Source organism: Myripristis murdjan, chromosome 3, assembly GCF_902150065.1.
Source record: "Myripristis murdjan chromosome 3, fMyrMur1.1, whole genome shotgun sequence".
Lineage (NCBI taxonomy): Eukaryota > Metazoa > Chordata > Actinopteri > Holocentriformes > Holocentridae > Myripristis > Myripristis murdjan.
In genome coordinates, this window is record NC_043982.1 from 21812649 (window position 1) to 21832607 (window position 19959).

General features: G+C 39.5%; 2 protein-coding genes across 3 annotated transcripts in view; one reads left to right on the top strand and one right to left on the bottom strand.

Annotated features, from left to right (window-relative positions):
* slc12a4 (solute carrier family 12 member 4) overlaps positions 1–10587 on the top strand; it is a 30090-nt gene extending 19503 nt beyond the window's left edge. Inside the window, exons 12-24 of the mRNA XM_030046590.1 lie at positions 651–825; positions 1196–1314; positions 1591–1689; positions 2239–2358; positions 2766–2870; positions 4091–4259; positions 4515–4710; positions 5782–5951; positions 6415–6546; positions 6988–7095; positions 7794–7981; positions 8243–8376; positions 9470–10587. Of these exons, the coding sequence (XP_029902450.1) occupies positions 651–825; positions 1196–1314; positions 1591–1689; positions 2239–2358; positions 2766–2870; positions 4091–4259; positions 4515–4710; positions 5782–5951; positions 6415–6546; positions 6988–7095; positions 7794–7981; positions 8243–8376; positions 9470–9561 (1807 nt within the window). The 3' untranslated portion in view covers positions 9562–10587. The remainder of the gene's footprint in view (positions 1–650; positions 826–1195; positions 1315–1590; positions 1690–2238; positions 2359–2765; positions 2871–4090; positions 4260–4514; positions 4711–5781; positions 5952–6414; positions 6547–6987; positions 7096–7793; positions 7982–8242; positions 8377–9469) is intronic.
* Positions 10588–11321: 734 nt separating this feature from the next.
* On the bottom strand, positions 11322–19297 carry dpep2 (dipeptidase 2). Of its 2 annotated transcripts, XM_030046601.1 has the most exons (12): positions 19293–19297; positions 18753–18914; positions 18272–18398; positions 17844–17973; positions 17075–17219; positions 16673–16742; positions 16342–16374; positions 15692–15868; positions 12802–12886; positions 12601–12676; positions 11929–12064; positions 11322–11616 (listed from the first exon to the last, which is right to left on the bottom strand). In XM_030046601.1, exons 2-12 carry the CDS (start codon positions 18911–18913, stop codon positions 11392–11394), a joined length of 1365 nt encoding a protein of 454 aa, XP_029902461.1. In that variant the 5' UTR covers position 18914; positions 19293–19297; the 3' UTR covers positions 11322–11391. The 2 variants fall into 2 exon arrangements, with proteins under 2 accessions (XP_029902461.1, XP_029902472.1); XM_030046612.1 differs by lacking the exons at positions 16342–16374; positions 19293–19297 and having other exon boundaries at positions 18753–18916.
* Between the last annotated feature and the right edge of the window lie 662 nt (positions 19298–19959).

Genomic DNA, 19959 nt, shown 5'->3' on the forward strand with positions numbered 1-19959 from the left:
GAACACCTTTGGGATGAATTAGAGCGGAGACTGCGAGCCAGGCCTTCTTGTCCAACATCAGTGTTTGACCTCACAAATGCACTTCTGGAAGAATGGTCAAAAATTCCCATAAACACACTCCTAAACCTTGTGGAAAGCTTTCCTAGAAGAGTTGAAGCTGTTATAGCTGCAAAGGATGGGCCCACATCATATTAAATCCTATGGTTTAAGAATGGGATGTCACTCATGTTCATATGTGTGTGAAGGCAGCCGAGCGAATACTTTTGGCAATATAGTGTATATATATATATGTTGTATATATGTTGGTTGTATATATATATTTACAACCACTTATCTCATGAGCTGACAGAGTACTAAAGTTTACTGGAATGGAAAACTTCAATGTATTCATGTTCGGAAAGCGTGTATTGCTGCTGTAGTGATTTGCATACGTCCACAACACAGTAGGCTACCTGACTGTCTGACTGAACACAATGAATAACAACATATTATCAACTTAAAAAACAAAGCAGGCTTGTTCCTGTACCACAGCTAAAAGAACAACATTATAAACTTACACAGAATCCATATCAAAACTGACATTAAGCATTTGTTTAACTCCACTGCACAGCAGCTAACATTTAACATTTCATTCCTGTGCATGCTTGCAGGTTTGGAGATGCAGTCAGTAATAACCTGGTGGTGGGAACTCTCTCCTGGCCCTCACCTTGGGTTATTGTCATTGGCTCCTTCTTCTCCACGGTGGGCGCAGGTCTACAATCCCTCACGGGGGCTCCACGGCTCCTACAGGCTATTGCAAAGGACAACATCATTCCATTTCTCAGGGTGGGATAATGTACCTGTCCATCATGCACTCTTTAACCACACACCTCCCACTCTTTGATGTGGTTACAGATGTGAATACATTGACATTTGACAGTTCCTCAGTGTCATGCAAAAACAGCTACTGTGGTAGAAGCTTCACACACATACAATATTCAGAGAATACAGAATTGTTTGAAGAAATAATTACTTCCAAAATGTGTGGTAATTCGAATATTCAACGTAACCTCCAAATCACAAGCCGTGGTGGCGGTGTTTGGCAATATTTGTCTTTACTCATTTGAATCCGATGCCAAATAAAAAGTGATTTGCATTGCTTCATGTGAAGTATTACTGTGGTGCCAGTAAACCATGTCCTCGATTTGTGTTCCAGGTGTTTGGTCATGGTAAGGCCAATGGAGAGCCCACATGGGCCCTGCTTCTGACTGGTCTCATAGCTGAGCTCGGTATACTTATTGCCTCACTGGATATGGTGGCACCGATACTCTCAATGTGAGATCACACACATACACACATAAATACACAGAATTCAAGCATACACCTATGCAGACATGCTAACATATGTCCATGCACATGCATGTGTGTGCATACGCACATACAAACTCACCTACACTCACGAGTGCTGACACATTTCAATCTCACAGACATATTGCCTACATTCCCATGGCATTGACGTTTTCATTGAACTTCACTGAATTTGTTAAAAGCCTGTTGCAATGATATGAGGTCATCCACTTTGAAGGTGTTGCAATTCTCTTTTCTCAACAGGTTCTTCTTGATGTGCTATCTCTTTGTGAACTTAGCCTGTGCAGTGCAGACTCTGTTACGCACACCCAACTGGAGGCCAAGGTTTAAATATTACCACTGGTGAGTACGGTTCTAAAGATTTGTAATCTGTTTATATTTGTAGGAATTAATGTATGCGCTGAGATATAATACATTAAGCTTTGGGGTCACATTATAATAAAACAGCATCACTGGAAAATTCCTTGTTAACCATAAACAACTGTAGTAACTCTGTAATTATTACTTGGTTACAGGTAACCACCCAACCCACCTGATTTCTGTCCCTGTGAAATTAAAAAAAAAAAAAAAAAAAAAAATCTTGCTTCAGTACTCTTTCATAGTTACTTGTCAAAAAGCTGGGAACTCCTAGCAGTATAATAGCTCTATTTTTATCCTTAATTTATCAGCAGATATTAGCCTGCAGTTAGCCAAGAGTATAACAAGAACTATTAACAGTAGATAATATTGACTATTGTAATATAACAATAGTTATTGAGGGACTCATTTTGCTAGTTGATCTGGGTGTTCCTCTATGAAATGTGATGCATCAGCAAGAAAGATTAGTGCATGAATGTTAACTGTGTTAGTATGCAAGAAAGTAATTTATAGCATTATGTTTCAATCCTACAGGGCTCTGTCCTTCCTGGGCATGAGTATGTGTCTTGCACTAATGTTCATTTCCTCCTGGTACTACGCTATTGTGGCCATGGGAATTGCTGGGATGATCTACAAGTACATAGAGTACCAGGGGTAGGTCTGGAGTCTGATCTACTTTTGTGCTGCCTCTCTGTTCCTCTACTATTATACATTACCTCTGTATGTTATAGGATTATGAAGAGGAAGGGTTGTGGGTTTGGTTGTGGCTAGTGGTGAGCAATATAAATAATTTAATAAAACATTTTGTTTTAGCACCCAACCATGGTAAAAAAAAAAAAAAAAAATGCTATTTCTAAAGTCAAGTGCACATATTTCTACTGGTGTACAGTATATACTGGTCTGTTCCCGACTAATACTGTATGTCTGTGTCTCTCTGTGGGGGAAGGTGGTGGTATTGGTGGGGTATATGGGGACATGTGATCAGTTTTTAATGTCTGTTTCTGTGTGTCTTTCTTTCTCCTTGTGTCTTACCTGACTCTCTCACTGACATCCAAATACAGAGCAGAAAAGGAGTGGGGAGACGGAATAAGAGGCTTGTCCTTAAGTGCTGCACGTTACGCTCTGCTAAGACTTGAGGTTGGACCCCCGCACACCAAGAACTGGAGGTACAGCTACACGTATAGGGAATGTACTGAATGTCTCACCACAAGCAAATGCTCAATATGGCAATTAGGTTACACTTCTGAGGGGCCACATTGTTACTGTGACAGACAGCATGTTGGGACATGAAACACATCCATTTTCAGTTGTGAGTAATGCAAATATAATTAAAGAAAATATCTTATACATGCAATGCAGCCTCCCTCAGTCTACTAACATTTGTTATGTAAGTGTGCCCACTGGACTGATTTTTAAAATGTTGCAATGCAGCAGTCAGATGCAGCAACTACTTTCAAATTCCAGTCTGTGGTATCTGAGATATCATGAATAACATCTAGGCAAACACAAGAATGATATGGTGTCCCTCAGCCTAATCAATTATTTTTTTTAAATGCTGGAATGCAGAGATGATGCAGTGACTCTGTTTATTTTATGTCACCAATAACCTTTTATACTAGAAGCTGTTGCACTGCTGAGCAAGGATAACATGAGACAATACGAATAAGCTTGTTTCTGTGTGTTTTTTAAGTCATTGTGGGTATGGGTATAAGCATGTGTTTATGAATTTTAAGATAATTTCTGCCCCACTGCCAGTCAATTGGTCAGTCAGTCGGTTTAACATTTAACTCCAGGGCAACCTATCTTGAAATCTACTGGGCAGATTGCCAAGTAGAACCCTGTCAACTCAGGTGACCTGATGACCTTTCCTTTAGCATCACCTTCAGGCCAAAATGCACAAACCCCGTTCTCCCACTTCTTGCATTCCCTGAATATGCACCAAGCCAGGCTGGCACCAGCAGTGGAGTTACTTGTTATGACATCTTCATATGATATATCTTTTGTACTGTTGTGGTGTCTGTTTAGCTTTAACTTAGAATGCTAAATCTCCTGTCTGTAAAACAAATGTATTCTTGGTTTTATTAAAACAAAACAAAACAAAACAAAACCTTGAACCTTGATGCTTAAGTGATAAAGTCCAAATTTAATAAAAATCTAATCAGCAGCGTCTGAGAGATTGCATGTAGTGGATGAACAAACAAAGAAGTACATGAGGAATATGGTGACAGATCCACCCCCCAGCAAAAATGACTTAACAGTTTACCTTTGACTGACAGGCAACCACAGGTACCCATGCACCCAGTCCATAAACAGAGGGTTCAAAAGTGCAGTTTTAGATTGTGTTTAACTTATTTTCTCATGTTGCCTCTCTGTCCGTGTACTAAAGACCTCAGCTGTTGGTGCTGTTGAAGCTGGATGAAGACCTCCATGTGAAATATCCCCGCCTGCTCACCTTTGCCTCACAGCTGAAGGCAGGGAAGGGTCTGACCATAGTGGGCTCTGTCATCCAGGGCAACTTCCTGGACAGTTATGGGGAGACACAAGCAGCTGAACAGGTAGATATTGGGCGCTGAATAGATTTCGCTCGTTCAAAGGCAACAAAAATCTTTATTATCAAAATTATGACACAGTATATGAGGTTGTAACGTGGAAACAGGGGCATTATTATGAAACAAAATCATTTTTTTCTGTAAAAATGATTGATTTTATGTACATAAAATATTGTGGTTGTTTACCTTATTGTGATCATGTACTGTCTATCCACCTTTTCTCACTACATAACAGCATTTCATTTACTGTTTTCATGTCAGGCCATTAAGAACATGATGGAAATTGAGCGGGTGAAAGGTTTCTGCCAGGTTGTGGTGGCATCTAAGGTACGGGAGGGCATTGCCCATCTAATCCAGTCCTGTGGCCTGGGTGGCATGAAGCACAACACAGTGGTGATGGGCTGGCCGTATGGCTGGAGACAGAGTGAGGACCCACGTGCATGGAAGACTTTTATCAGTAAGATACTCACTGTTATTACTGTTCACATGAGACTTATGAAAAGGCTCAGCTAGTATTTGTAGTTTGGCTCTTTGTGTTGTACTTTCACCCTTTTAATGACAGTAAATATTGAAATGACAACCTAGTTTTTCACTCTGAAATGTCTTGTGTGAACTTCAGATATAAGCCACATAGGGGCTTGTATGAAAACATGTTGATGAAAGTTGATCCAGGTCATCCAGATCACAGTACATGTAATAGCAGCAGGCCAAAGGCAAGTGTAGTAGTAGTAGTAGTAGTAGCAGCAGCAGCAGTAGTAGAAGTAATAGTAGTAGTATTTTTATGCAGCCATCACACAAAATACAATAAGTATTTTGTGTGAAATACAATAAGTATTTTGTGTCTAGACAGTCAAGACAGTATACTGTAAACAAAGTAATTAAGAGTGAGGGTTGAATAAAGACTAAGGCACAGGCAAGAACATGAAGATTATATATGCTTGCTCTAAATTCTTATCAATTTAAGTTATCTTACAGAATTGATAAATTGAAGAAATTAAAGACAATCATGATTAATTAAAGAAAATAATCATTCATTCACACGTTTAACCCCAAAAAATAGCTTTCTAAAGCACTCTTTTGAAAACCAAAAATGAGTCACACATCCTGAAATGTATATCAGTAGTATTTTTTATGTAATCTTCTAAGGCAGTAGGAAGTCCCCAGTGGTTTCTAACTAACTATGATGCATGCCTGGTGTTTAAATTTCATGGAACCCTGTTACATTAGAACTGAGGAAGCTTCTCAGATGAGCAGTGAAACGTCCTCAAGGTTACGCAAAAAATCTAGTTGGATTGGATTCACTACTATTAGATATGTTATGACCTCGATATACCATATGAATGTACCTGAAATTCAGATTGTCAAATGACTTTTGTAATGGTTTACAGCTGGGAAGTACAGAAAGGGCTAAATGTTGGTCAGCCTACAACACTAAAATATACCATTTCATGTAGGACTGCAAAATTGGCACTGTAGAGTTAACTGTAAAGGGTGACTGTCTTTGTCTCTTGTGTCTGTCCCTTCCCAGACACAGTACGCTGTACCACAGCTGCCCACCTGGCCTTAATGGTGCCCAAAAACGTGTCCTTCTACCCCAGTAACCATGAACGCTTCACAGACGGCAACATCGATGTGTGGTGGATCGTCCATGATGGGGGAATGCTAATGCTCCTGCCTTTCCTGCTCAAACAGCATAAAGTGAGAGGACGGAGTTCTGATTTTTTTTTTTTTTTTACTTTATTCGGAAATGCTACGTTTAATCCCTACAAAAAGTTTATTATTTACATTACATTATTGAGTGTTATTTTGTTAAACAAGACGGCTTAAGTTACCCTCTTATTATATGGTCCTGTCTAGGTACAGTGCAGCTCAGTTCAGAAGTTACTAACAAATGTCCTAGACTGGTATTATTACTTCATTCAAGAAATTTGTGTTTAACAGTTAACTCAATTCCCCATTGAAATATTGAGCTTTGTGACTAAAATGAGAAATAAACCTTATCATGCGGTATTCTTTTTGAGATTTTTGATGCTGAGTATATGTGTAAATTACAGCTGTTGGGCCCAATTTATCTTTGCAGAACACAAGGATATACATGAATGCAATGCAAACTCAAGATTTAGCTGTGGTATTACAGTGTATTACTCTGACTGTGTTTCAGGTTTGGAGGAAATGCAAGATGCGCATCTTCACTGTGGCCCAAATGGATGATAACAGCATTCAGATGAAGAAGGATCTGGCAACATTTCTATACCAGCTGAGGATAGAGGCCGAGGTGGAAGTGGTGGAGATGGTGAGATAGTGATTGTGCAAGTACAAAAACTAGAAGTCAAGAAAAGCTAAAGTCAAACTTTAGGCAAATAGTCTTTTTCAGGGCAAGGGGTAATGTAAACTGATCCTCCAGGACATCCCACTCAAAACGCAAAACTGCAGAAGAAAAGCTTCCAGCTATGTCACAACTAAACAGTGTATAATCAGTGCATAAAGCCAGTGCATAATAATAAGTGCAGTGAGACAACTAAGTGAGGTTTAGCAAATAGAACTCCACCTATTAAGACAGAACTGCAGTTACTATGTGTAGCTAAAGGTGCTGCACATAAAAATGAGTAAGGCACTCCTTTACCTGTCATGGAAGCAGGAGAAAATACTAGTAGCTCCTATCACCTCACCCATGTTAACAGAAGCTCGTGCTGCAGTGAAGTTAATCATTAAAAAAACTATGTTGGCTTTTCAGCATGACAGTGACATCTCGGCATACACCTATGAGCGGACCTTAATGATGGAGCAGAGGTCCCAGATGTTGAGGCAAATGCGGCTGTCCAGCGCTGAGAGAGACAGGGAGGTATGTTTGTCTTTTTTGCAAATCTGTATTGATTTCCACTGAGAAAATCTGCTCTTAGGCCACTCAAAAAGAAGGTCTGAATGTAGGGTGAACCGTAGGGCAGCGGCCCTGGTGCTGGACTGGATGAAGTGTGTTACTAAAATAACATATTTTTGCCTCTGCCCCTTATAGCCAGAATTGGAAAGATTTTTTAAATGTGATGTCAAAGCAATGTGCAGTTCCACTGAGAATTACTTGGAAATGTAATACATACACATACAGTATACTGTATGTGTTGTAATAGAGTGCTTTGATAATGTTGTTCCTATGTATGCCAAATTATGTTCTAACATGGCAAAATGGCTGAAATCAGTACATCTTAGATTTCATAATGTTGAATGCTGGTGGCAAGAACAAAATGATACACTTTGCTGTTACATTACATTAATGTTACTCTGCTGTGTCACCCTGCATGAATGATCTGTTACATAATAACTGTGATTTAGATTCTCTCTAGGTTAATAATCAATTAATACTGCTAATCACTCTTTAAATTATGCACAGTGCAGATTAATTCAGAATGAAAACTGCCTATAAAGTCACAGTTATTATTTACCAGGGTTCTTAGCTTGTTCCACCATCAGCTCTGAATAAAAGAACCAGATACATGCCTGTGTATAGAATATGGAGTCTCATCCTGTTCTCTCGGCCCACTGCAGGCCCAGCTTGTAAAGGACCGGCACTCCTTGATACGCATGGGTAGTTTATACTCTGATGAGGAAGAGGAGGTGGCAGAACCTCCTCCAGAGAAGGTACAGATGACCTGGACCAAGGAGAAGTGTGAAGCTGAGAGGAGGAACAGGAATAACACACCGGAGAACTTCAGAGAACTCATCAGCCTCAAACCGTGAGTCAGGTTTTGCCTGTTCAGAATGAGGGCGAAAACAGCTTGTACCCTTATATCTCTCATTTAATCAATAAAACTTATTTTAATGCAAAAACTAACCTCTAACCTCAACCTTCGCTGTCATGTCTGCATGCTTCTGTTTCACCCAGAGGGTGTGATGGCCTGCTTTAAAAACTGCCCTTAAATTTATACTTCACCCCAAGGTTTCTCTTTAAGATTTGTGTGAATCTCTTTATGACTCTCCCTCTTGCTGCCACTCAGGGACCAGTCCAATGTGCGGCGAATGCACACAGCCGTAAAGCTGAATGAGGTAATAGTCAACAGGTCCCATGATGCTCGGTTAGTTTTGCTCAACATGCCAGGGCCACCCCGGAACACAGATGGAGATGAAAACTGTATCCTTTTGCATGTCTATGAACAAATGTTAGGCCTCTTGCACCTTTCTAGGTGAAATGACCCATCCTGCATTAGCCTTAAAATGTCAGTAGAATACATAAGACAGGCTTAGCAAGTGGGGCACCATTCTGCTAGCAACCATGATAAGGTCGACTGAATAAATTCCTCTTCTCAAATGATAGCTAAAGGCTGCAAGAAAGAAAGGTAGGCAAGAAAAAGAGAAACATCTGAGCACTGTTGGAGTTTGGGTGTATCCAAATTTGGGCACTGGCTGTCTTTTCTTTAGCCATTGTCTTTTTGGCAGAGCACTCATAAGTTGTAACTTGTAGCTAAGATGTAGTTTGTGATCACAAGTGATGCTAAAGTGCATAGTTGGAAAAAAAAGTGTAGATATTATTGTTCTTGCAGCACACAGGAGGGAAACACCCAGCTGGATATTACACAAGCTGCTGTGAACAATTCAACTTTCAAAATATTGCAGAATGAGGCGTTGCAAGTGTCTTTTGAGGTTGCAAATGTATTCACAATGTTTACTGGGCCGAAAGGAAACACAATGTGTTTTGGTGACCCATACTGAATGTAAACAAAATTAAGTGTGTTTACAAGGAGAAGTACATTGAACAGTAGATATTTGCTGCTGTCAACTAGTTAACCAGCCAACAGGCCAGTTTAGAAAAAACAAATGGTGTTACAGCTGTGTTCGAGAAGTTTGAAAAAACAAAACAAAACAAAACTGGAAGATGAATTCACCCTGTATTCCCTCCCAACCCTACGTACCCTGCCAGTAGCAATCCATGCAAAATGAACCGATAGCTCAGAGAAAAGCACATCTGTGTCCAGAGTTTGCCCCAACTGCTTAGATGCCTGAGCCACAAAATGAAGCTACTAGACCAATGATACTGTCAAGATTAATGGGATCCTAATATGTATTTTCTGTATTCTTGAAGATATTTTCTCTCTGATAAAGTCATTGCCAATACCCAGTGTGTGCAACAGTTTCCTTATGATGCTGTCTTCTGCTGTTGGACTCATGGACTTATCAGTGCAAGAGTTGCCTTTTGGTTATCGATACTTCCTTAACTGTTGCGTCAGATATGGAGTTTCTGGAGGTTTTGACCGAAGGATTGGAGAGAGTGCTGCTAGTGAGAGGGGGAGGTCGGGAGGTCATCACAATCTACTCTTGACCAGCCAGGAACTTCTCAAGTCATCACCCTGCCACAAGACACATTCCAGGCCTGGCCACAGGGGGCAGCACAGGCTCACCGTCTAGACAGTTTAGGGTCTGGCAGTGGACATGAAGACCTGCAGAGCTCCCAGAATTCCCAACTCCGGGAGCGTCCCCCTCGCCCCAACCCTAACCTTAACCATACCAAACTGTGGGCGGGCATGGTCGGAGGTCTTCATGTCCACCACCAGATATTGTTGGATAGTTCTTATGATACTGACACTTGTATTATGAAGTATGGACTTTTGAGCACAAAAGATATTTATTTTATTCTTGTAGAATACTGGCACACACTAGGGTACATATCCAGCTATGACCATGGCTTTTCCATTCTTTACACAGGTGACTGAAAGCTGTTATTCTTTCTCCCTAAAAATCTGTGTTTGTGTAGCAAACTGTCAAGCTGCTTTTATGTCAGTATTTCCTGTTGTTTGTGGCTGGGAAAACCCAACAAACAAAACGTGCTATTTGTGATATTAATTCTACATTTGTCAACTTGCCAGAGAGAGTCCATTTGTTACTACAACAGCTTTCAGCGTGCCAGATTTTGAACCTAAAACCGCTCCTTGATAGTAGACAAGCACCTCTATATTTATTTTGCTATTTATTTTGTCAGCATTTAGTGAGGAAAGAGAAAGACGTGATGTAGATAATGAACGTAAGGATTGGTTTGTGCTGAGGGAAGCACTGCATTCAGTTTGTAAATGTGGATGCCAGAAATCATAAAGAAAATAGTCTAAGATATAATTTATGATTGTTTTATATTGAACCAAGATTTGTATTGTTGATAAAAGAAAAGTCTATACATGACTTATTATCTGTTACTTTTGTATAATAATTCTGCTGACAGACTTGGCAAGAACTTTCAAGGCCGCCATACGATTTGGTAAACAACGGTGTTTCCTTTCCTGTAAATGACGTGTACAGGCCGCAAGTGTTTTATATGATGCAATAAAACTTTGACAAGGCCTGACTATTGCTTTTATTTCCTGCATTTGGAGGGGATTTATTATTCTTTTTCCATTATAATCTGATCTATCCATAATCTAAGTCGACAACCTAAGACAAAGTAAGCTAAGCTAACCTCTACAAGCTCCAGTGAAGCTGTCTACAATGGGATGCTGTAGTTATACTAGACAGTTCTTTGTACCCTGAAAAGTCCTGGAAAAAAAAAAAATCACCCCAAAACAGATTCAAACCTAAAAACTCCCTCAGGAGTTTTATTTATCACTTTCATTCATTAGTTTATTACAATTCAGTAATTACTGAGATAACACCTGCACACATACAGTACATTTAGCAAACAACTGAAAATCAAATTATTCAAAACAAACAAAAAAAAAAAAAAAAAAAAAAAAAAATGCTGTTCAGAGAATTAATGGCATGTATGGCTTGTGAAATGAGGCTAAAAATGTATGCAATCAGTATCCTACTGTAAAGCAATCTAAATATCTGCTGAGGGGAACTTTTATTAAATGGTACACACTATTTTGTTTTGACTGGATGGTTAAATGGGGAATCAAATCCCCACACCCTGAAAACCATCTACTCCAGCAACTGACATTTAGAGTGCTGACCGTTATAGCAAGTGCTGAAAGTTATAGCAAACTCATTATGCTCTAATCATTTATATATATATAAATGATATATATATATATATATATAAATGATATATCTATATCTATATCTATATCTATATATATATATATATATATATATATAAAAATCTGCACTCTGAGTAGCTTGAAGTTTGGCAAAAGAATGTGCAGCTTAATGGGTTACCAAGTGCTCAATACAGTGGTAACAGACTGCAAATCAGTAGAACTGTGGCCCAGACAAGCAGACTCTGGGGCTCTAGGGGTCCATGGTGGGCTCTGGGGAGGGTAGGCGTGTGAGACTGGTGTCCTCTCAGTTGGCCTCTTAGATGGCTGAGGTCCAGCCTGCAGGCGTTCTGCACCTTCTGTGGGGAGATCTGGACTTCACTGGGTAGGGTCCCACTCAACTCATCACGGACCTGAGGACATGAATCAGTGATTTGGAGCCCTAAATAAACTTCAACATCAACTTGAAATGAGGGAAGGGAAGGAAAGAGACAATGGGAGGGGGACTGTAGACCTCCAGTCTACAGTATGTAATAGTAAAAACTGGTATGGTTTTGACTTAGAAAATCATTATTACACTGTAATGAGTTGACAAAGTCCTTCATTTTTGTGTTGAATCTACAAATGTTCAGACTCAACACCTTATTCTGCATAAAATGAGAAAAAAAGTTTGAGTCTTCTCATACTCATTCTTTCACATAAAATAAATTAGTCTCTTAGCTCACCCTTTCCACCTCCTCAAACACACGCAGGAAGTTCATTCGGAGGACTCCAGCCAACTCGTCCTCGCGCCAGTTCCTCAGCAGAAGTTCCTGGATCAGGGCGGGATACTTTGACACATCCTCTAACCCCTGAGGAAAACTTTTAACGCAAAACATCTCTCGTCATTCTCTGATATTTATTAACTCAGGAAGTTAATTCTGTAAAATGTTGTAAAAGCCACACAATGGTTGCCATTCATCTGTTGGGAGTAAAGAGACCTGCTCACACTCACAACTGTTTAACTGTTGTTTAAGGTACTGAAGCTTTAGCTATTGTGAATAAGTAACACAAAATAACCATCCTCAAGCCTTATGCTTTGTTCTTTTTTATTTTGTGACATTTCTTTTAGGGACTGACTGTTTAACTTATGCACATGACAACTATATGTGATAGTTACCCACTGTTAAAAAGAAATTCTACTCTATCAGCCTCCCTTCATGCCTGTTAGCATGAAAAGTTATTGATTTTTACCAATTTGCTGTCTGTTGACAGCAGAAGCGCTGAGACAGGCTAACAAAAGCGCAGAATAGATCTAGTCCAACAATGGGAAAATAAATGGTGTGGAGTGTGCAAGAGATGAAGCAATTATTGTATTCTTTTGGTGACTGTGTGTGCCATTAAGCTGTTTTTCTTACTTTGCGGCACCTTCATAGTCACCTCCAATTCCTACTGACTCAGCTCCGATCACCCTCTTAATGTGGTCAAAATGGTCTGTAAAGCCAAAGTGGAAGAATAGCAGCAAAATGATTTCAAAAGCAAACAGGGTCAAAGATACTACATACAAAATTCAGATATACTTGTAGCTAAAAAAAAAAGACTGAAGACAAGTTCCTCACCAGCCACAACTGAGATATTGGCCTCTTTCCCGCAGGCTATGAATTCACTGTAAAGATTTACCATGATCAATCCTCGGTTCCTTTTCTGAAACATATCACAGAGGCAACTTGGGGAAATTGCATCACAGAAGAAACAGATATGTATAAACAAATGGGGAACTTGATCCATGGTAGACTGCTCTTGCTCAGCATACTGTGGTTTGTCATGCTTTGAAAGAATACAGCCTTTACATTCACGTCGCTGTAGTGCCCCCTCTAACTAGAAAAAATTCTATGCAGTTATAATTTACCATCTGGTGTTGGGGTACAGAAAAAAATCTAACAACTGCAATTATGGCACAATTATCCATATGTCATGATATAAATATCCAAATAAGAGCCCGAGTTAGACTGCAGCATCTCCTGGCACTGCTCCGACAATCACTTATAAGTGAACTTGGGTTTCAGAGCAAAATCTATTAGCCGCCCCTTCCAAACAGCAACCACTGCTGTCATATTGTTTCTGTCACATGCATCACTACAAATGACACAATTACATTCACACTGTCATAATGATAAAACCCACAGTTAGGGCAGAAAAAAGTCTGGCATTGTATGTTGTGGTAGATCCCCTGGACACAGCTCATTGGCTACAGGCGGACACTTATAATTTTCAAAGCTCATCTTGTGGTTATGCATACTTGTGTGTGTGCATGGTAAGACAGTCTTCAGTACAGCATTTGAGAAAATAAAATGTACACACATTGAGGGGGAACTGATAAAAATCAAACAAGGTAGAGGAAATACTAGATGATCAGGAAGAATAAAAATAATTTCAGCACTAAGAGGGGGTAGTAAAGGATGGAAGAGGAGAACATGGGTGTAGGAATCGTTGGGCCCTATCTCATACCCAGTGCAAGTCAGCACCATGGGCGATGCAAATGTCTTTGCTAGTTTCCAAACTGGTGAAGATGTCGTTTTCCCATCAAGCACCCACGTTGTGCAAATAGAAAATGCACCATGGGCATTTTAGTCTTAAAATGAGGTGGCACTGTTTTCACTGTTATTGTACAGGCGCATTATCAAGACAGTAATGTTCTGCTTGTTACACACACAGGGATGCTTGTGCGCCTTCACTTTGTCCACAAGGAGATCTGTTGCTTCTTAAGAGAAGTGTCCCCTCTTAACTGGCAAATGCGCTATTATTTTAGCAATCTGCCAAGGTGCAAGAGCACATCGCTTTATAAAGGAATGCGAGATGGCACTCCAATTGGTTACTGCATGTTATGCCCAAACACAACCATGATGATGACTAAGTACAACTGTTTTGATCAATCCCCAACCCTTTTTTCCACCATTAAAATAGCAAAAGTGGACATGGACACACCCTAAATATACTCGCGCCATATCTCCTTAGACCATGCCCTTAGATTGTTAGAGCCCAATGTCTTAATATTTACATTACAACTTTTACTGCTATGAAGGCTGTGAAGGCAATGGGTGACGTTTTCATATATGTTTTGGTCTTGGTCTTTTGCCATTATGTTTTATGTGTATCCTTGGGTAAATTGCTGCTACTTGAACTACACCCAAACAAACTAATCCTATCACTTAAAGGCTCCATCTAATGATTTCATGACCTCAGTCATTTATAAGTATTTCTGCAAACATTGATCTTGAAAAGTGATGTATGATTCTTCCACCAATTACAATGAGTCTGTCATGTGCAGCAGGGTCTGGACAGGTTGTGCTGTCTATGATCCGCATTTTACCAGGTAAACCAAGGATTTACTCGCAAAGACAGTTGGACATTACTGGATGGGGCGTGGTCACACCTGCTGCACAGGTGAGAGTCATTTTTTCTGAGATTGTCATTGAGAGGGATAATCATACTGTACATTAATGTGTTGTTTCAGGTAGGGGAAGAGCCGATGACTGAAATCACTCAAGAGATGTATACTGACTAGAATTCATTGCAGTTTTTCATTATTTCTGATACCACCTCAACTTGTAGGAGTTGGTATGATATGATATGAGTGGTGAAAGTGTAAGTAAATAAACAAATATCTATATAATTACAATAATCCTATGGAAACTCATGACAACTACTATTACTATTACTACTACGACTATTGCTACTACTACTACTGCAGCTAACAATAATAATTGTAATAATAATAGCCTTATGATCAGAGACAGAAATTTCAAAAACAAAAATCAGTGTAGGTCAAATTAGCAAATGCCATTGTATTGCAATCATTTGCAGAAAACAGAGTGACCTCAGCAGGCTCTACCTGTAAAAAGCAATAAAATCTGGGCTGACTGCATACAAGGGCAAGTGCATTCAATTAACATCTCTTGCTCCTCTCCTGCACTTCCCCTTTAAACCACTGACTGGCTTCCACATGATGTATGTTGTTATGTATTAGCAAGAGCCGAAGCCAAGTCAACTAGGGGAAATTAAACAACTAATGAAATGCAGCAATGAAATCACTGAGCAGTGGGCTTTATATTTCATTTAAATAGATTTCTTGACCCTGCAAACATGCCCTTAGGGTTTGGAATTAAATATTTACCCCATTTAGTTTTATGGTTATGGCTAGAAAAAAAAATGAAAATAATTATCCCAGATCACCACCAATATGTGATCAGCTGATCTGCTGATCTGTCCACCACGTTTTTGAAGCATTCTGCTGGCAGACAAACTAACAGGGGTGAAAGCAACCACTAATGCAGCACAGTCCCTCACTTTATTATCCTGACAGTTTCTGGGTTACATGTATGTTACTGTTGTACTATTTTAAGGTACTACCTATAGTTTTAAACATGTAAATAAATTCAATCAAACAATCAGTTAATTAATTGATCAGTCAAGCAAGCAAGAAAGCAGCTAGGTGATTGGTTTTCTCACGAGTGCATGCAGTAGCTGGTCGGGGACGTTGCGGCTGTGGTTACAAATGGAATAGGAGGATGAATGGCTGAAAATAACAGGCGCCTTGGAGATCTTCAACGCTGCCTTGGCTGTGTCCCAAGAACTGTGGGAGAGGTCCACTATCATCCCCAGCCTGTTCATCTCCTCCACCACTGCCTGGAAGACACATTTAAACACTATCAAATCAGCCACTTACATTCTCACTGGCACAAAGGAGGTCAAATCAATAGCACTGAGGATATGGTTATACATACATACATGACTACATACACACACACACACACACACACACACACACACACACACACATGCACAGACATACACAAGAGCGAGCAATGTGAGATGGAAGTGCATTATGAACATGTTTGTCTATATAACGACATTACCTCAGAAAATAAAGAAACAACAACAAACGAACAACAAAAAAGGTTGAGTGCTAAGTCCTTAGGTGCTAACTCCCCTGTTTAAAGCCTCTTGACATCTTGGCAGGGCTAGAGTAGGTGTACAAAATACAGAAACTGTTCCTATGACTCATCCCTTTTTGTATATGTCTTATCTGAATTGTCTCAAGGCTAAAAGATTCTTGTAAATATCCTCAGTAAGGGTTTGTAACTTTTAGCTGCATTCACCTGATTCATCAGAAGAGTATTTGATTGGAAGAGCTGTTGAAAAAACAAACAAACAGATAATTAAGTCTGAAAGGTTGTTACGGTTAAGTTAAGGTAAGGGCTCGAGATTGCCAATAATGGTCACTAGAAATTGTATTTTCATGTTGGCAACCTTTTTTCCTGGGTATCAAATGGTTGATATCTCTTTTCAAAAACTCCTCATATTACACACACCATGCATATTCCAAGAAGGTCAGCCAGAATCAACAGACCAAACAGACCATACCAAAATCCGGTTTTAGGAGGTTAATCAAACTACTCCGATGTTGACATTGCTAAAGGTTGAGCTTACCTTACCAAAGTATGTCAGGCTGTTATTCTCTCTTTGATAGAACTTGTGATGAGTTGAGGAGGATTCAGCCCTACAATGGAGACGAGCAGAGACAAAACTGGTATCCATAAATCCAGACAGTGACTCATGAAGGCACAGTGTTGTTGGTATAGCAGCCCTTGTGCGTCAATTTTCTGATCATGAAATTAAATTCTACTCTATTTAAATGGGTCCAAATTCAGCCTCTTCCACAGCATTTGAATGTGGTGTGGGTGTGCTTTGGTGCACTGGTGACACTGCCACCAAAGCCCCCCTAAAAGCCAACGAAAACTCGTTTGTACACACCCTACTTGTGATCATCATCAGTCAAATTTACTGGATTCAAACAAAAAAAAAATTTAAATATAAAAATCTGTCCTTTACCAGGGTGTATTGCAGGTGTGGGTGAGGGCAATGGAGCGAACACCAAGCTGGTAAAACGTACGCAGGACTGATAGGCTGCTGTCAATGGAGTGGCCTCCCTCAACACTTATAAGACACGCTATCTTAGGGCTGGAATTCTTAAGCCCTGTGGTGTCACACACACAAACAAACACACACACACACACACACACGCACACAATTTTTACCCAAGCTACTGAAGAGAAAAATCTTCTGGTAAACACTGAAAATCTAAAATACAATACAAGAGTTCTGGTCCAAAACACTATAAATTCATCTTAGAAAAAAAAAGGTTTACGTTAAGTTTGTCAGTTACTCTATACATGATATCGTATGTGAAGGCATTATATGTTTGTCAACAAAGTACCTCAGTTTCCTAACCTCTTTAATTTTTCTATAATTTGATTTTTTTTTTTTATTGATTTTGTGGGAGGTGTGCATTACATTTTAAGGATGTTGGATCTCTCAAATTTCAAAGACAGCTCTTGATATCATCATCATTTAGCTGACTGCTCCTTTTGAATACAAACTTAGAGTAAAACACAAAGTTTCATTTAGCTTTGTATAGAATCAGAACACAAAATATTATAAATGTGTTTCTGCCATACCTTCATATTGGAGATAAAACAACAACAAAATATACAATGAATCATAATTCCACTTTGGGAATGCTTAATTAATGCACTAGATACTTTCATAAGGTGATTATGTGAGTCTTTAGCCTGTAGTGGCAGCTTGAGCTTCACTGTACCCTCAGCAGATGTGACCAGCTCCAGGTCCTCGTACTCAGTGCACATGCGTCTGATCACATCTATCTGTTCCAGGGTCAGCATGACAGCATCCTTGTTTTGTGCCTGACACACCACATAAGCTGCAAACATCTGACAACAGGACAGGGATATCACACAAGTTTTCTGGCGTTGAGCATACACCATTTGGTGGATGCTGGTGTACAAAGTTCATTAAACATAGGTTTAAAGGATATATCAGTTAATCTCACAGGTTTGAACCACAACTGAATGACAAATAATTTAAGAACAAGCGAGCCCACCCAAATCTAATTCACGAGTCAATTTGCATACATGAAAAATATTGTAACAAAGCCAATCATATGTGGTTTTAGTAGTCAACTTTCACCCTTTAGAACAGACAGCTGGAGTGATGAGTCCATTACAGTACCTGAGCCTGAACATGGCCTGCTCTGAGGCGGCTGATGTCAGTGGCCAGCTTGCTGACATTATGCAGGTTGATTTGGCTCAGTCGGTTGTTATGAAGTATCCTCAGCTTGAGAGCTAGGTCATTATGACTGACATATCGAGAAACAGGGAGTCAGGACAGTGAAAAGGGATGGAGATGCATTTTAATCCAGTTTCATGAACACACCACCATTACTGTAACAGAGAGGCAGTGCTCTATTAATACAGACAAGAGTAGAACTTAGCCTCAGTTTTTCCGCCTGATAAATGCACTTTTATTAAATGCACTTGTGAAAGCAATACTGAGCCTGTATTGAGTCTAATTCATAACACTTAGTGTTAATGGAGATGAACATCCCAAAGATCACAAAGTGAAAACAGTCAAACCACACACAGGACAGGAAACCATTAGGAGTCAGCTAATAAATCATCTGAATATCCACAGAGAAGACAAGATAGTTTACCCATCAATAAGAGGATACTTGGACATCAAGTCATGTGCGCTGACATCTGTCCCTGAGAATCCGGATACCAAACCAGACAGACTGGAGAGTATCACCACAAGTCTTGGAAACTGCATCCAGAAGCTGCCAGAACCACTTCCTCCAAATATCCAAGAAGGCATTCTGAACAGAGAAATTAAATTTGCTGTCACAAGCATTTAGAAAATAAATAAAAAAATAAATTCATTAATTAAATCTATGTATGTATGTATGCATAGATAGATAGATAGATAGATAGATAGTCTCAGCAAAAATACTATAGGATTTTTCTCGGAGAAGTGAGGGAGCTTTCTTAATTACTTACATACACAAATACACAAACAAATTACTTAAATACATTCCCACGCTTAACTACAGTATCGGGAAACAAAATTTTATTTGCCAACCAATTAGCCTACTTTCACCTTGACGAACGCAAAATAAATCAATACATTTAAAAAAGAAGAAATAAAGAAAGAAAGAAAGAAAGAAAGAAAGAAAGAAAGAAAGAAAATCACTCACTCGTTTAAAATCTATACTCTTACCTGCCAAGTCGTTGAGCTGTGAATTACTGACCATGAACACGAAAACACACAGGTTACAAACAATACAACAGCACGAACTTTCCAGCGCTCAGCCCAAGACCGTTGAAGCACAGCCCTCAGCCGCAAGGACAGCTGTGCCTCATGATACATTCAGGTGCTGTAGGAAATATCGCCGCATTTGTGTGCATGGCATGTAGCCTTTCGCAGATGCAAATATTCCTGTGCATAAAGCCTCTTATCTCCCATGCAAATGATTACATTCCAAATATATCCCAGTCGCCGATAGCTTGTTTACCCATAGAATGGTCCATTATTGCTGTTTATAGGATGTAGCTCTGGCTGGATTTTATATTACTTTTTTACACTGTACCTGTGTAACTGGATGTATACAATAGAAACTAGATTAAAACTCCTTAAACACCTCCATACCTGCCTCCCTTTACTTTCAAAGCCAAAAACGAACACTTTAGTAATAAGTTAGCAGCATGACTCATCTGTAAATGGTTTGAAACATAGCACACAGGTGCCCTATCTGAACAGGCCTCGACTGGTTAGAAAATAAATAAGTAAATAATAATACATTTTATTTAAAGACGCCTTTCTTGGCACTCAAGGTCGCCGTACAGGACACATTAAAAAAAAAA

What these genes read in the sequence shown, in the direction of transcription:
- dpep2 (XM_030046601.1), bottom strand. Translation starts at nt 18,913, where the DNA reads ATGCCTTCTTGGATATTTGGAGGAAGTGGTTCTGGCAGCTTCTGGATG. An exon ending in CACACCTGCAATACACCCTG is followed by an intron (nt 16,743 to 17,074) that starts GTAAAGGACAGA and finishes TCTCCATTGTAG; the next exon opens with GGCTGAATCCTCCTCAACTC. An exon ending in GACTATGAAGGTGCCGCAAA is followed by an intron (nt 12,065 to 12,600) that starts GTAAGAAAAACA and finishes TTGCGTTAAAAG; the next exon opens with TTTTCCTCAGGGGTTAGAGG.